At 39.6% G+C, this 13915-nt stretch overlaps 1 protein-coding gene and 1 pseudogene across 7 annotated transcripts in view; one reads left to right on the forward strand and one right to left on the reverse strand.

Annotated features, from left to right (window-relative positions):
• Positions 1-13915, reverse strand: part of EPB41L5 (erythrocyte membrane protein band 4.1 like 5) — a 139662-nt gene that overhangs the window by 91156 nt on the left and 34591 nt on the right. For 6 of the 7 annotated variants that reach the window (XM_059912045.1, XM_059912044.1, XM_059912043.1 and 3 more), the window contains exons 4-10: positions 8165-8207; positions 7112-7190; positions 6107-6151; positions 5892-5944; positions 2645-2765; positions 2439-2526; positions 1555-1643 (exon numbers count right to left, since the gene is read on the reverse strand). In XM_059912045.1, coding sequence (XP_059768028.1) covers positions 1555-1643; positions 2439-2526; positions 2645-2765; positions 5892-5944; positions 6107-6151; positions 7112-7190; positions 8165-8207 — 518 coding nt within the window. Of the gene's footprint in view, positions 1-1554; positions 1644-2438; positions 2527-2644; positions 2766-5891; positions 5945-6106; positions 6152-7111; positions 7191-8164; positions 8208-11953; positions 12047-13915 lie in introns of those variants that run through there. The other variant, XM_059912046.1, reaches the window with a different exon arrangement.
• LOC132358195 (large ribosomal subunit protein uL16-like) lies at positions 3889-4452 on the forward strand (annotated as a pseudogene).

Genomic DNA, 13915 nt, shown 5'->3' on the forward strand with positions numbered 1-13915 from the left:
TCCCAGGGAATCTCTAGGAGGTACAAAAAAAAATGAAATACTGTCTTCACCTTTTTGAGGGAAACTAATTTTCGCCCTAAAATTCCATTCTCAGCCCAGTTATCAAGAAAGCATGAGAGAAGAATAAACCATTTTAAGGCATCAAAGCATTCAAATAATTTACCTCGTACACCCTTTTCTTAGGCATTACCTGAGGATGTATCAGAAAAACAAAAGGAAAGACAAGAAAATATGGAAGACGACACAGATTCATAACTGAGAAAATGGGAAAACAAAGTCCCAAGATAAAACCTGGAGAGCAGCCTGGAAGAGTCAACAGTTCCAACTGGAAAAGAGTCAGCTCAGGCAACCCTGGAGGATTCGAAAAAACTCAAGAAGACAAAGGCAGGTCATTTAAAGAGATGTGTGGGGCAGATGGGAGCCAAGAGCTGCAGGAAAACAAAGGAAACCGTAATCCCAGTCGTGAGTTCAAGGATTTCAGGGCTGACGAAGAAAAAGACAGGAGCAGGAGACGGCAGCACTGGGCAGCGGGCTCTGCTGAGGGGTCCCTTCACGGCCGCAGACCTTCCGGAGGCGGCGGCCCAGGGCTCCCACTCGGGCGGGGGAGAGGCGAGGGGAGCTCCCAGGAGGGAGGGAGGGGCGGGCGTTCAGCGGCAGGGGGAGGTCTCTGAGCCACAGTGCTCCGAGGAGCAGGGGAGGTCTGGGGTCTCTTACAGCTACAGGGTTTGCTTGTCCACAGCTAGCAGATGTGACGTGCAGTTTGCAGCGAGATATGCAAAACCAGGCGTGCTCCGAATGGCTAAAACTACACTTGCTGGGCTGTATTTAAAGCAACTGAATGTGTAAGAATTTGAGTTTGGCGCTGGCGGGCTTTGAGCTAAGGGTCCTGGCGGGCTACGAAGAAGTAAACAACTGGTATCCAAGAGCCAACTTCAGCCCATGTATATAACCCAGGGTACTACTTAGCTCCACCCCGGTTCTGACAAACACATAATAATATAAACACTATTTCCTGATTTTCAGCTTTTAGACACAGCCAGACAAAACCTGAAGAACTTAATTATGGTTATGAAATCCAAGTAATATCTACCCTTGATGTAAAAGTAACATGAAATATAAGTTAGAAGTATGGATGACAGAAGCTGGGACCCAGGAGGGTAAAAGTATTACTATCTCTTTCACACAAAAGGCGGGGGTGGGGGGGAGTAAAAGACCGTGAAACAAAGCACACTCCAAACAGCAACATAACTGCAGGATGGAGGGAGTGGCCATGTGAACACTTAATACACAGAACTAGATGCTCTTTATGTTAAGGCATGTATTTTGACATACCTTGAAACTAACGGAAAACGCAACTAGAAGACTTTTACAAATTGCCTCGGGGAAGCAAGACTACAGACGAACAGGAGGGTGACAGGAGACAGCTGCAGTTCACGCCCAAGCTTTGCCAGAACTACTTCCAAGTTCTGCTTTCTGCACTAACTTCATGTAAGTGTTTCTAGTCATTAAAAAAATGAAACAACAATAATTATCTTCGACATTAACTCTGCTTACCAAAAAAATAAGCCAATTTTGGTCTCTCCTTCAAAAACAAGGACTCCTGTTGGGGTCAGTCCCAAACTGTAGTCATTCCCGTCTCTGGCCTAATTTTAGGGGAGCAACACGTGTTAGCTTTATCTGAATAAAACACGTTTCACATTTTCACACAACTGTTTAATTTTCTTTTCATATGGAATTATATTAATTACATACAGACTAATATTAATACGAAAGGTGTTTTCAACAATTAAAGCACCCAAAATCACATTCTCAGGGAACTTCATGCATATTAATAGACACTATAGTTTTAAGGTATGTCTTCATTGGAAATACGTAGTGACAACTGCCACGACAAAGAAAGCTTTCCAGGGTCTTCCCAAATTCTAGTCACTATTTAAATCACAGATTTTGAAAAAGACTGCCTTTCTGGGAAAATTTAGCTTCTTAAACTAAAAATAACAAATCACTACATAAGCTGTACTAGACTACAGCTTATCAAAGTCCTCTCAAGCTACAAATTTTTAACTTTACTTCTTAAATTATTTTCATTTTTACAGAGCCTACTCAGCTTACATGATAAAAGATGATATGAATATGAAGTGAAAGAATAAAAAGTGGGTTAAAAACTTTAAAAAAACCACAAAAACCCAACAGCAACAGCTTAAAACCACAGACGTACCTTTTTGGAGATTTTGGCTGTTTCTCCTCTCTCTTATAAGGAATTTCTGTGTGAGACTCCCATCATTCAGTATTTACCCTCAATCTTCATAACCACTCATCCAAAGCACCCGGTGTTAGCCCCTGCAAACTCCACATCCCCCTCACACTGAAAGAGTCCATAATCACCTTGAGTCTTGAAGGAATAACGCTTTTAAAAAGTATCACAACACAGTGCTTACCTTGACCACATGCATATCAACGCCATACATTTCTAGCCACTTGGCTTTATTCAGATAATTGGTTTCAGCTTGTGCTGGTGTCTGACCTCTGAAATTTAAAAAACAAAAAATTTTAAGATGATTACAAATACACAATGAATTCTATACCAAATAGAGAAACAGAAGAAAACAAATACGAAGTTGCTGTTGTGGTGATGTGACAGTACCTGTATTCCTTCCATTTCTCAAAAACAGCCAGCTCCATCTCTTCCGTCTGAACGGGCACAAACCTGAACTCAGACACAACATCAGGACTGTGCTCGGCAAGGTCATAGTCACCAAGTTCAGCTACAAACGTAAGTTTCACAGTTATGTTTTGTTAATAAGTTTACTTCCTGCTGAATCCTTCTTCAAGACCCATTTTATTAATAAAAACTGCTAAGAAGATTAGATTCTTTCTTAAACTACAAGGCATTCATAACACCCAGACCATTCCCAAAAATAAATCTAGCTTTGACTTAAGACTTACCTGTCTGTACGCACAAATCAAGCATTTGTGGTTGGTAGTGTATTTTCAATTAAATGTCTTTCTCTTAATTTATTCATATGTTATAATGCTTAGCTTTTGAAAACCTCTTTTAGACTTCCATAGAGAAATATCTTTTGATCGTATATTGAATAAACAAAAATATTTATTAGCAATCCTTAAAAGACAATTAGCTGGCATCTGTTAAGAAGCTAATATGCACAGAACATGTGCATCAAATATCACTGTAAGAAATAATCACTATCCTTCCTGGAACTTTAAATTATTAATCCCAAAGAAATAACAAAAAAAAGTTACTAAAAAATATTTTGTGAAGGCAGTAGGAAAAGAACTGGACAATGAACAGACATTTATGTACCCATCTGTGGTTATCTCTGAACTGGGTTTGGGGAAGGAGGGGAAACAATGATTCGAATATTCTATTCTTTAGAAATATTTCCTTTAAAAAAATATTTTACTCAAATTAAAATATTTCCATTTTGATAAAAAATTTGGCCGTGGAAAGAAAAAGTACATGAGAACTACTTTGATCATAAAAATGGTAATAACTTGTTGTTCACTGAGCATCTAATTTACACACTAGACATATTACAGATGTACTGTCATTTAACTTCACAACCTTGGAAAATATTCTCACTCCTACTTCATTGCTGAAGAAAATGCTCTTCTGTCTGGATCACAAGTTCTTTAAGAAGCCCCAAACCAAATCTGCTACATAATGTTGTTCAGGATATATACTAAAATGGTAAAGAAAAACTGAACTTGAGAGTGTGAGAAAAGTGATAAAGATTATTCTGATAAAATAGAAAATCATAAATGAGAAGCGAGGAGCTCACTTTATGAAGATGGGAGGAACACTCAGCTGAGTTACTCTCAAGGACCTAAACAATTAGTAGGACTTGGTAAACTATTCGACACGGGACAATGAGATGCATAAGACATAGTCTGAAGTTTGGAGGAATCATAAAAATAACGGTGCCACACCCACTCTGTGGCCACATGGTGTCAGATGGGTATGAGCAGCTCTGCTCTGAAGCCCTGGAGGCTGCCCATGTTTGTGCCAACGAGGACAAGATGAAAAGCCGGGGCAAAGATGCTGTTCACATCTGAGCGCAGCCCCACCCTTCCCACGTCATCCGCACCAACAAGATGCTGTCCTGTGCTGGAGCTGATGGGCTCCAGACAGGTATGCAAGGGGCCTCTGGAAAGCCCAGGGCACAGTGGCCAGGGTCCACACTGGCCAAGTCACAATGTCATCCGCACCAAGCTGCAGAACAAGCAGCATGTGATCGAGGCCCTCCGCAGGGCCAAGTTCAAGTTCCCTGGCCGCCAGAAGATCCTCATCTCCAAGAAGTGGGGACTGACGAAGTTTAACGCGGATGAATTTGAAAGCACAGTGGCAGAGACGCAGCTCACACCGGATGGCTGTGGGGTCAAGTACACCCCTAACCATGGCCCCTGGACACGCAGCGGGCCCTGCACTCGTGACAGCCTTGGCGCCGTCCTTCCTTACGTGTGCCCACCAATACATCCTACTTTCTTGTCAAACAAAAAAAGGTGCCATGGATGCAAGAGAAAAGTAGGAAAGATTTTATTCAGGGAAAAAATATGATAGGTAGGGTTAAGAGATAATATTACACTGCCACATGCATGAATCAGACAATGAGTATTTAGTGAGCATTACTTTGAATGAGTGTTTTGTTAAATACACAAAAATGTATAAAAATCATATTTTCAAGAAGTGTATATACTTTGGCAGTCAACGAAACTTACAAAACGAGACACAGAGTATAAGAAGCAGTAAGTGGTGGAACACAGATGCTGAAAATGACAGCTTTTCTGTAGATCTGAGAGTTTCAGAATTAACAACCTCACACAGCAATTAATAAAACAAAAAATGTGCTTTCAAGAAAAGATGCATGCAATTATACAGCGTGATCATTACAGTGCTAGAGGCACAGCACTTCCAAACTAGTATCTATTTGACTTTCTAGCAGATGAGAAAACAAGTTTTAGTTTGTAGACAGACTACAATTTACACTATCGGCAAATTTTTGAGGTACAGAAATTTCCTTCAGTCACCAATCCCTCTATCGACAGAAAAATATTCTTTCTAAAATAGGAGAAGCACAAAATAAGCAAAATAACAGGTTTACCATAAAACATGAAAATTTAGTCTCATTATTATCCACACAATGGAAAATAAATACTGCTGATCTTAGAGAGATTGGGGATAATATGGAATCACCCAAAAAAAGTATAAAATTATTAATGTCTTAATAATCATTAAATATTGCTTTTATTCTAATAAATACGGATACTCCAGTCAGAATATTTCTTTCCATTTTCTGAACAAGGACTGAAGATTATTATTTTCCCAAAACGTCAATTTTTCAGAAGAGAATACAAGTTCAACAAATATTTGATCAGTGTAACAAGGTACAAAAGGGTAAGTTTTTCATTAATCTCACTGACTGGAAAACACTTTTTAAAAAATTCTTCAAATAACCATCAGGAACTTTTAAATACATGCTAAGTATTTCTTTCATGGATTTATTTTTAAGAATAAGACTAAAGAAAGCAAACCAGGTGGTACAGCAACAATTTGCTCATATATCCCTGCATTCTTTTTAAAGGAAAAAAATTAGCTGAGGATCCAACTAAAACAGTTATTGAATTATCAAGTAGACTGCAATTTCTGTTTGAAAACACTATTAGATGGAAAGGGAGCAAGTAAAGACAAAGGGAAGAAAAAGAAGGCAATATTCTAAAAGGAGGGAAAGGCAGAGCTGGGTCCTGATACATGTTTACACAAACCGCGGTGGGTTCTTTTCTCACACATCACTTTGAATCTTTTGAAATTCCTCAAATGCACACAAAGAAGAATTATGCTTCACTCTTAACAGCCAACATAAAAAACTGCTTACCCTGCAAGTTATAAGCTGCCAACTGAACCGCTGTATCAAAGGGACACTCCAATCTGAGAGCAGAACACAAATGTGTTAAACACGCCAATGTCACAACCTTCGTTTTAGGATAAATGGAAATGAGACATACTTTGACCATTTCTTTTTCATAATTAACTAAGAACTTATTTTTCTACTACTCAAGAAAATGTGGTTTACCTTAAACTAATACTCACTTTCCACTGAGAATATCTTGTTTTAACTGAAGAACAAATAAGTACCTAAGAAAAATAAAAGGCACAAATTTAACTAAACAGAACAATCTACCATGAAAAATAATCCTGCCCTTCTAATCTGAGAAGAAACATTCTTAATTACAAAACTTTACCCACAATAAAGTCTGTAAAGGAAAAAAGAACATGAAACAAGGGGCACTCAGTGTCAGGAGGATGGGCCAGAGTACAGGGTAGCCCCTCAAAAGAAAAGGTTTAAAGCAAATTACTGGGAATGAGCTCTGTGGTCTGCTTCACCTTCACTGTGACGACACAGCCACCTCATACGTAAAGCAATATGGCAATGTACGCATGGGTAACAGCTCTAATCTTATCCACTAGCAGAGTGTTCAAGAGGAATCCCTTCTAAAGGGACTCAGCAATTCAATTTTTTACTTAATAAAAATAGTATGTGTGCATGAGTCATAGATATGCAATATAGAGTCCATGAATAAATACTGAGGCAAGACAAAATAAAAATAAATGTTTGTAACTTACTTAAAGTTACTGAAAACTATTCAAGCAACATCAGGATTCAACATTTTTCATTAATCAATGGCATTTCAATAAAGAAAGTCAGGAGCCAACTTGAAACAACTCTCAGTGGCCGAAAATAGATCATTTTGAACATCAATAGACACAATATGATAATGTATTGAAGCACATCAGTCCTATTTAAAATTCATGAGTTGATAACAATACTTAAAAACAGAACTCACTGGTTACCTTTGCACGATGCTAGAGAACCAACTGTTTTGAAAACTGGTAAATAAAGGAAAACATTCTACACTTAAAAAATTACTGCTCCAAAATGAAATTATCTTGTCTGGTATCTTGTTACCAGGGGTAAAGTATCCATTTCACTAGCTGTCTGTACACTGTAAGGAACTGTAAAGGCAACCTCCCCACATCTTTAGCCAGCCTGACCAAAACTTTATGCTTGCACACAGCTCCACACATTGGGCTTACCGGGTTCGTTCTTCACGAAGATTATTTGGTTCTGAGGAATAAAACTTAACTCGAAGATGCAGACAATAGGGTGAACCAACTGCCATTAAAAGAAAAAAAACGGAGGGTAACTTTTTCAATATAGCTCTATAAATAAGTAAGAATTTTCAGTCAGTAAATTTGTCAAAAATCTACTGAAGTGGACAGAAGGTAACAGATTATTGTGGCAATAATTCAGGTTCCACTGTGGGCTCGATGAAGCCTAACACAATCAACAGACGTTGTAAATGTACCAACCATCATATAGCAGCGTCACATCATATCTGGCCTCCCAGGAACAGACAGCTCCAGATTAAGTTTAATAGTTCAGGGCCAAATACGCTGAATGAAAAAGTCTTGACTATGCACTATGACAGCCCTAAAAACCTGCCGAGCTCTGTTTCTCGAGAGCAAGGAGGGACGCCCGTTATTAACTGCACGTGGCAAATCAGCCCACATCCTTTCCAATCCACTTCACCAACCTCTACATTCTCAGAAGTCCCATTACTCTGTAAAAAGAGTTGAGGTGCCCTAAAAATCTCTGTTACTACAGAAAACATGATGGATTATGGATCGGACACTGGTATTTTCCCCTGACTATCGCTAGGAACAATACTAACATTCTATGTGAATGACTTATTTTCATTATTCTTAATTAAAAAAAAAAAAAGTTACAGCCTTAAATTCTCAAAATATTTTCTAGAGCAGGGCAGACACCAAACAGAAAAATGCCAATGTAAGTAATTACTAAAGAAAAGTTAGGCATCTCATGGGAACTCACATCTCATTTCCAAACTGCAAGCCTTTCTCCTGGAAACAAGCTGTAAGGCACTTGAATCTAGATTACCATCAACCCTATATAATTTACAGGGTGGGTCAGTATATCGGATTGAAATTATTTTTAGAAAGTGGAGATCCTAAGAAACTCATCGGAAACATGATTTCTTATGCCCCCTACTATGAGAAATCAGTTTCTAATATACAATTATATATAATTCGATTTCCAATTTTTTTCACAATTTTTTCAACACTTACTTTTTACTTGCTTTTTGATGCTTTTTGTACCATCCAACCAATGCTGAAAACAAAAACAAAAAGTTAGCTCTTAAGCGGATGAGAGAACTTAACATTTTAATTACGAAAAGTTAATTTTCATCATGCTTTTGCTGATTAACGATACGGAAATATTTCACAAGAGAAAAAGAAATGTGAGCCTGAAAATTGGAGAGCAGGGGAGTGTTAATCTAGCCAGAATCCACAGCAAGCTTATGACACATATGAACAACAACAACAAAAAACCCTAAAACCAGATATATGACTTCTTAAACCATTTCCTCTGCTCTCTTAGTAACAAGGATGATATTCTAAATTTTGCCCTCAGTTTTTCTCACTGTCCCCCAAAAGATGACTCTTTCAAAACTGATAAAATTAGAAGAAAAGTATCCTCATATTCTAGTACTTGGTTCATTCTTGTAATAAAAATGTGAGATTTATTAACAGATCATAACCACAAATTAGGTGAAATAACAATGTCACTTATGTTTTACAAAATAGGTACTACTCAGAGTAGTAGTCTCTGAAAGAGCTTACACAATAAAATTAGATCTTTCTCATAACTAAGGCCTTATCTATTAAATAAGCAGTCCTTGCTCCTTGCTCCTTTGCTTTACAAATAAAAAAAGGTAACACTGTGATTAGCAGACTTCTGGTTTCAACAGTAACAGCCTTTTCTGACTTCTGTAACCTCTTCACTCTGAAATGCCCAAAACACAAACAGACCTAAGAACCGATTCCAGAGACCCGCACGGATAAACCACTCCCAGCTCACTCCTCACTATTAATCCTTTACACCAAGTCCTAACAGGGACAGGATGCACTCATCCCACTAAGATACACATGACTGTGTTCTCTCCAGCATGCTTACAATTCCAAGCACCCTAAGCCAAAGGAGGGCTCTTGTGCTACAGCTCACAGAGCTAAGGAATCCAGTCTCAGAAACCCAGACAGGCAAAGTGTGGGTAAACAAGGCTGCATTGTTAACAGACTTGTAACCATTTGCTTTTCTTGCCAGTTATTTGCCTAGCCTCTTCTCTCCACTCTCTGCCAAGATCCAAAAGCGAAATTCACAGAACTACCAGTGTGCCAGCAAAGTACCTCTGCATGTCGACACAAGATGGTCAGTAAACATTTCCAAAGGCAATTAAATACAGTGCAGTATCTCCTCTGGATTCCAAGTGTGCAGGCTACTTAGTCAGCCATCTCTCATCTTTCAATAAATGCAGTCGGACATCCACTTTTAAGCATATTTTAATCTGGCAACTGTTCAGTTTTACACATCTTTCCATTAATACAATGCTTGGTCAGCCACTAGGCAGAACATAATTCAATCTATCAGCTGAAAAGAGTTCGACTAGGACAGTGAAAAGTTCACCCATCATGGCCAAGCCCAGGAATCTACTATACAAAAACCCCAGACTTAGTTGTGCAGAATACCTACTACAGCCTAATGCCAATCACACACCAGGTATGAGATAAATTTTGCTTATATGCCCTAGATTGTTTTCTCCCCACAACCATGGATCTGGGAGTTGCCCTATGTTCAGGCTTCATCTATTACACTGCAGTGAATTCGGAAGAGAATGCTGGTCACCCAGGCATCTCATGCAGCCACAGTTAGGGAGACTCTCATTCACCATAATGAACACAAAGGAGCACACACCTTCTGAGAGGCAATCTGACTATGCCTTCAAAATAACTATGTGCCTTTGACTCAGCAGTTCTGCATCTAGAAACCATTATGGATGATTTAACCCACAAGGAATTATATCAGAGAAAAGAAAGAAATCTGTATATCCAGCAATAGTGAACTGGTTAAAGTATTTCAACATTATAGAACTGTGCAACGATGAAAAAGAATGAAAGCAAAAGTAGTTAAGAATCTGGAAAATTATTTATAGTATACTGTTAAAATTGATTTTTGTTTTTTGGGGTTTTTCTTTCTTATTTTTAAAATTTTTTGGCTGCATTGGGTCTTTGTTGCTGCGCACAGTCTTTCTCTAGTTGCGGCGAGCGGAGGCTCCTCTTCATTGTGGTGCGTGGGCTTCTCATTGCAGTGGCTTCTCTTGTGGTGGAGCACGGGCTCTAGGTGCACAGGCTTCAGTAGTTGTGGCTCGTCGGCTTAGTTGCTCCACGGCATGTGGGATCTTCCCAGGCCAGGGCTCGAAACTGTGTCCCCTTCACTGGCAGGCGGACTCTTAACCACTGCGCCACCAGGGAAGTCCCATTAAAATTGTTAAAGGCAAATTACAACATACTGTAAATTGTTTTGTCAAAATGTACAAATTTGTACATTTTGATCCTTGAACAAGGGGCTGAACTTTGCAGGTCCACTGATATGTGGATTTTTTTTTAAATTTATTTATTTATTTTATTATTTATGGCTGTGCTGGGTCTTCGTTTCTGTGCGAGGGCTGTCTCTAGTTGCGGCGAGCGGGGGCCACTCTTCATTGCGGTGCACGGGCCTCTCACTATCGCGGCCTCTCTTGTTGCGGAGCACAGGCTCCAGACGCGCAGGCTCAGTAATTGTGGCTCACGGGCCTAGTTGCTCCGCGGCACGTGGGATCCTCCCAGACCAGGGCTCGAACCCGTGTCCTCTGCACTGGCAGGCAGACCCTCAACCACTGCGCCACCAGGGAAGCCCCGATATGTGGATTTTTTTCACTAAAACATGCACTACAGCACCACACAATCCTCAGTTAGTTGAATTCACAGATGCAGAACCTCGGATATAGAAGGCCAACTATAGAAGTTACACGCTGATTTTCAACTGCACCCCTAACCCCACACTGGTCATGGGTCCACTGTATATATAAACATGCCTTTTGGGCTTCCCTGGTGGCGCAGTGGTTAAGAATCTGCCTGCCAATGCAGGGAACACGGGTTCGAGCCCTGGCCCGGGAAGATCCCACATGCCACGGAGCAACTAAGCCGGTGCGCCATAACTACTGAGCCCGCGTGCTACAACTACTGAGCCCAGGCGCCTAGAGCCCGTGCTCCATAACAAGAGAAGCCATCACAATGAGAAGCCTGCGCACCGCACCAAAGAGTAGCCCCCTCTCGCCGCAACTAGAGAAAGCACAGCAATGAAGACCCAACACAGCCAAAAATTAATTAATTAATTAATTTTTAAAAATGCCTTTTCTTTCGGACTGAGGCAATCTATAACAAAGCAGTAAGAGATGGTACAGCTAGGTGGCTGAGACTGATGGTGATCATTTTTCTTTGTGTTTTCCTATATTTTCAACTTAGTCTACAACAAGCACACTCTTACTTAAAACAATAATCATGGACCCCCTTATTTTAATATTTCATATGAGTAATATATTCATGTGGCTTAATTTTTTGGTAATATTAAAAGGTATATGGTCAACAGTCCCTCCAACCCCTGCAATACCAACTTCTATCATCATATGCACCACTCCCCACCCACCAAGATATTTACTGGTTTCTGATTCCTTCCAGAGTTTCTTCAAACACAGAAAAAAGAAAAAAAAAAAAATTGTGTGTGTTGGTAAAGAGTAAAGAAATTAACAATGGGCTGAAAATCAACAGGCTAAATATAAACTTTGACAGAATAAATTTAAGGGATATTGAGACGGAAACATTAATATAAGATAGACCAATACTATTTCAAGAACAACTCAGTCTTTCTTAGACAGTTGTAACAAATTTCTTCCAGTTTAAGAACATTTAGGGCCAGTCTCATAAATGGACCTTTAATCTCTAATTTGTGCCCTAATATTCTAAGAAGCACATTAAACATACCATCATCCTGGTGAGACAAAGGATCAGAGTTTTCTTCCAAGTAGGCATTTTAGTCTCTTTTCTACCTGCATGTAATAGCTTCTACACTCTGCACTCCCTTAAGACAACCCAAAACTCGGATAAAGCATCAAACACATTTTAAAGTAAAATTTAGGAGCTGGGGGAATTCCTGGTGACGTTCTGGGAAAGGTCTGAGTTCATGTTTGCATATCCTCTAGTCTGTTTTCTTTCATCTCCTCCACATTCCAAGCCCAGGGACTGGAAAATTCACAGCTCAGAGACAGGCACTGATAGTATTTTCCTTGAATCTTTAGGAGTTGAGTTTAAATTACAGCAGAAGATAAAAGTGAGAGCATGCAGACATAGACTCCTGGATGCACAGTGTGGAACTAATATGGCTCTCTTTCCTCATGGACATTAAAAAGGAAACAAACTCCCTTCTAATTTCCTAAAGTTTGGTTGATAAACTTAGAATTCAAAGGATATGGGAAGCTACATTTCTTTCCATCCTATTGAGCTAGGCATGAAAGAACACTTACTCGTGTGTCTTAAAATATACATAATAATCACAAACATAACAACAGGCATTACTAAACCAAACAAAGAATCACCCAGGGAGCTTCCAGAACACGAATAAATCCACACCCTTACCCAGGCCCGATAGCCAGTCTGCAAACAGCTCTTCAAATGAATGATTCCTGACTTCTAACGCCCACATGACTCCACTGCTTCTGCTCAAGGAGCAAAGAGCTTACGGCACACAAACGTTAACCATCTTTCCAAACAACTGCCTCTGCAAAAAATATTTCTCCTGTGAGTAGTAGAGGCTCATGCTCTGCATTAAGGGATTATTTTAAAGCAAATTTTAACACTTTAAACAATTAACAAATGTTAAAAATCAATGAATGCCATGAAAACAGAAGATCAATCTAACTGAAAACACTTCAATTTACTCTGGATTCCATTATAAATTCTATTTGGGTGATTACTTTTTTGGCATTAAAAGTCTGTGTTATAAGGCATTCCAAATGAAGCCTTAGATGAGCCATTAAAACATATTTTCCACTGTATCTTTCTGTGTATTATTAGTATGCCTTCTTAGGACTCTTAAAAGTCAAATTTATAATGGAAATGTAGATGAGTTAGGTAGGTTATACATTCACTCTCTGGAAATACAGCACATAATCTATTTCGGAAATACACTTTTTTGAAAAAAAAATATATGTGCAAATATATGGGCCTGTGTGTTTGTCACAATATAGAATACATACATATGTATATTTAACATATAGGTTATTTCTATATATTTTTCACTCCCCACTACTTTATCGATCCTATTGTTTGTGTTAAGTTCTCAGTAACAATCCTATCCAAATCAGCTGCCAATAGTGATCATTTCACCTCCTCCTTTCCAACGTTTATAACTCCTATAACTGCATTTGTTGTTATTTCTGTTATGAAATTTAATAGCAGTGGTAATAAGGGGCATCTCTGTCTCCTGCCTGTCTTTAGTAGGAATGCTTCTGTTTGTTTGTTTCTCTATTAATGTAAAGTTGTTTGTTGTACTTTAATCATCAAAAATCTGTACAGAAGGAGAGCAAAGCCCTTGAGCAACTACCAGGTCTGTTCTCACAGGGGCCGCCTGCTGGGCCACCTGTCTGCCGAACACCTACCATCACCCTGGAGACGGGCACAGCTTCCAAAACTAGGCTAGATCTACACAGGGAGAAGGGAGGTCAATTCCGTACAGGCCAAAGTCCGTGAGGTTTATTCAAGGGGTTCTGGGGCCAGGAAGAAGGGGCTCCAAAGGTCACCGAACCCACACGAAAGGAAGTCGAGAGCGAAGTATTACCTGCCTGACCTCAGAGGAGGCAAACACAGCTCACCACATCACGCCTGCAGTGCCAGGAACAAGACCTGCCCTTTCCCCTGGCTCAGGGATCTAGGACCCGCCACGGAGGG

The sequence above is a fragment of the Balaenoptera ricei genome (genome assembly GCF_028023285.1).
Source record: "Balaenoptera ricei isolate mBalRic1 chromosome 7 unlocalized genomic scaffold, mBalRic1.hap2 SUPER_6_unloc_1, whole genome shotgun sequence".
Lineage (NCBI taxonomy): Eukaryota > Metazoa > Chordata > Mammalia > Artiodactyla > Balaenopteridae > Balaenoptera > Balaenoptera ricei.